This window comes from Heptranchias perlo, chromosome 13, assembly GCF_035084215.1.
Source record: "Heptranchias perlo isolate sHepPer1 chromosome 13, sHepPer1.hap1, whole genome shotgun sequence".
In the NCBI taxonomy this organism is placed as follows: Eukaryota; Metazoa; Chordata; class Chondrichthyes; order Hexanchiformes; family Hexanchidae; genus Heptranchias; species Heptranchias perlo.
The window spans coordinates 6,747,074-6,750,535 of record NC_090337.1 but is presented as its reverse complement, the minus strand read 5'-3'; the positions used below and the strand labels follow the sequence as shown (position 1 = coordinate 6,750,535).

Genomic DNA, 3,462 nt, shown 5'->3' with positions numbered 1-3,462 from the left:
CCCCAATCACTAAACTGTTGACGTTTCTATTTCTTCTTAAAGGGGACATTGTTTTCCTGAAAAATACTGGCAAACTCGTTGTATATTAATTTACTACAAACACACGTTAATTCACGTTGAAACGCTCCATTCAGTTCTGGTCACTAAGGCGCAATGAAAGTGACCAAATCCTGGAGATGGTGCAGACAAGGCCCAAGTGTCAGGGGATTGAATCATTTACTTTGGACCTAAGAAAGATAGATCAGGATATTTTCTAAATGGTGAGAAACGAGGGATGGTGGAGGAGCTGAGAGATTTAGGAGTCCAAGTACAGAAATCACTAAAAGCTGGTGGACAGGTACAAAAAATAATTAAAAAGACTGATGGAATGTTGGCCTTTATCTTAAGGGGGTTGGAATACAAAGCAGTGGAAATTATGTTACAGATAGAAAAAGCTCTGGTTAGACCCCTTTTTAAAGTATTGCATTCAGTTCTGGGCACCGCACCTCAGGAAGGATATATTGGCCTTGGAGGGGGTGCAGCACAGATTCACCAGAATGATATTGGGGCTACAATGGTTAAATTACGAGGACAGGTTGCATAGACTAGGCTTATATTCCCTTGAATATAGAAGATTAAGGGGTGATCTAATTAAGGTATTTAAGATAATTAAAGGATTTGATAGGGTAAATAGAGAGAAACTATTTCCTCTGGTGGGGGGAGTCCAGAACAATGAGGCATAACCTTAAAATTAGAGCCAGGCCGTTCAGGGGTGACGTCAGGAAGCACTTCTTCACACAAAGGGTAGTGGAAATGTGGAACTCTCTCCCTCAAAAAGCTGGTGAGGCTGGGGGGGTCAATTGAAAATGTCATAATTGAGATTGATAGGTTTATGTTGGGTAAGGGTATTAAGGGTTATGGAACCAAGGTGGGTAGATGGAGTTCAGGTACAGGTCAGCCATGATCTAATTCAATGGTGGAACAGGCTGGAGGGGCTGAATGGTCTACTCCTGTTAATTGTTCCTATGAGGATAAGCTAGAAAACTTAGACTCTTCTGCCTTGAAAGGAGGCAAATGAGAAGGGATTTTATAGAGATGCAGAAGATACTAAGTCGAATTGAAAAGAATAAGCTGAGCATTATTTTAAGTTAAACCATGAGTGCAGAACATGTGGGTACAAACTGAAAAAAAGGCAAGTTCAGAACTGAAATCAGAAACCACTTCTTCATGATTAATAATTCAAACGGCCTCTGGGTAGCGCAGTGGCGGCAAAAACGCTAGAATCATTCCTAAAGGCCGTTAGATGCTGCCATCAGGATATCATAGGTTTCTATGGAAGCATGAGTTAGATGGGCCGAAAGGCCACCCTCATCTGTACTGACCTTTGTTATGTCATTTGCATATAAAGTAGTGATAATGAAAATGCAGTCCACCTTTTCAAACTAATATCCCTGCCAAACAAGGTGAAGCGCCAAAGCCCACAGGGCAGGATAGCACCAAGGCTGAAGAGAGTAGAAGAGAAGGGTTGAGGTAAAGGAAGAAAGATTTGCATTTATACAACGCCCTATGAAATCTCTCGGAAACAAAAGAGAGTGTTTGACGTAAAACAAATTGCTTTGAAGTGCGGAAGACACCTAGAGTCAGGAAGCAATGGTTGGAAAAGGCCAAGTTTGGGTTTCAAGTTCTATAGTCCGTAGGGCAAAGGGAAGACTAAAGGGGTAAGCTCCATTATGGTAAGCTCCTGGTAAAAGAGCAAGTCAAAGTTGGAGCTGGTGTGACAAGTCTTGATTTGAACAGAGTGAGGATACAGGAAGAAGAACAGAGCTGGTCACCAGTAATAGGGAACTGGACACCAGTAATAAAGAGCTGGACATCAGTAATGGGGAGCTGGACACCAGTAATAAAGAGCTGGACATCAGTAATGGGGACCTGGACACCAGTAATAGGGAACTGGACACCAGTAATAAAGAGCTGGACATCAGTAATGGGGAGCTGGACACCAGTAATAAAGAGCTGGACATCAGTAATGGGGAGCTGGACACCAGTAATAGGGAACTGGACACCAGTAATAAAGAGCTGGATATCAGTAATGGGGAGCTGGACACCAGTAATAAAGAGCTGGACATCAGTAATGGGGAGCTGGACACCAGTAATAGGGAACTGGACACCAGTAATAAAGAGCTGGATATCAGTAATGGGGAGCTGGACACCAGTAATAAAACGCTGGTCATCCATAATGAAGAGCTGGTCACCAGTAATGGACAGCTGGACATCAGTAATCGGGAGCTGGACATCATCAGTAATGGGGAGCTGGACATCAGTAATAAAGAGCTGGTCACCAGTAATGAGGACTGGACACCAGTAATAAAAGGCTGGACATCAGTAATAAAGAGCTAGACATCAGTTATGGGGAGCTGGACACCAGTAATAAAGAGCTGGACACCAGTAATGGGGAGCTGGACACCGGTAATGGGGAGCTGGACACCAGTAATGGGGAGCTGGACACTGGTAATGGGGAGCTGGACACTGGTAATGAAGAGCTGGACATCAGTAACGGAGAGCTGGACACTGGTAATGGGGAGCTGGACACTGGTAATGGGGAGCTGGACACTGGTAATGAAGAGCTGGACATCAGTAATGGGGAGCTGGACACTGGTAATGAAGAGCTGGACACCAGTAATGGGGAGCTGGACACTGGTAATGGGGAGCTGGACACTGGTAATGAAGAGCTGGACATCAGTAGAGGACGGGACACCAGTAATGGGGAGCTGGACATCAGTAACGGAGAGCTGGACACTGGTAATGGGGAGCTGGACACTGGTAATGGGGAGCTGGACACTGGTAATGAAGAGCTGGACATCAGTAGAGGATGGGACACCATCCATCATTCTTTCTGCTGATCTCACGCCACGCGGTATAATGATACATTGTGTGTCCATATTGTGCAGATTTAATGCTTGTCCTTATTTCATAAAGTGAATGAGGAGTCTGGACACACCGAGTCCCTCGTACAGCTCGCGTGGAAAAGCAACCAGCCCATTTGACGCAGGTTTTAGTTAGATTCTACCGAGCGAGTGGGGGTATCGGATGCACCAATCCCAGCAATGACCAAAATTCCACTTGCACAGCCCCTAATGCAAATCGACACACGTTCAGTTCCACTGGCTGGATCTGAAGAAGGTTTTCGACGGCAACAGTGAGTGACAACTAAAAGGGACCGCACAAGGAACAATGCTAACACCCAGCTTAGAGTTACGGAGAGTGCTGGTGAGTTTAACTTAATTTACTTGCCCTGTTAGTTATTAGTCCTGCTCCCATCTTTATCCGAGATATTCCTGTTACTCGCCCGTTTCTCCCACGACAAGTGATAGGGGTTTTAGGGACTAACATTTCTGGAAGTCTGAATTTACAACACCCACCACAGATGCAAAGGTACATTTTGCATTTCGACATGTTCCGATTTATCTCCCCCAGTCCCCAACT

General features: G+C 44.9%; 1 protein-coding gene across 1 annotated transcript; it reads left to right on the top strand.

Moving 5' to 3' along the window:
- The first annotated feature begins 274 nt into the window (after nucleotides 1-274).
- Nucleotides 275-2,879, top strand: LOC137331734 (S-antigen protein-like). Its single transcript, XM_067995719.1, has 3 exons — nucleotides 275-337; nucleotides 1,777-2,320; nucleotides 2,371-2,879. The coding sequence occupies exons 1-3, from the start codon at nucleotides 275-277 to the stop codon at nucleotides 2,877-2,879; spliced, it is 1,116 nt and encodes a 371-aa protein (XP_067851820.1).
- Nucleotides 2,880-3,462: the final 583 nt, after the last annotated feature.

Coding starts and splice junctions, on each gene's coding strand:
- LOC137331734 (XM_067995719.1), top strand. CDS start 275: ATGGTGGAGGAGCTGAGAGATTTAGGAGTCCAAGTACAGAAATCACTA. Junction 338..1,776: donor CACTAAAAGCTGGTGGACAG/GTACAAAAAATA, acceptor TGATTTGAACAG/AGTGAGGATACAGGAAGAAG. Junction 2,321..2,370: donor TAATAAAGAGCTGGTCACCA/GTAATGAGGACT, acceptor TCAGTAATAAAG/AGCTAGACATCAGTTATGGG.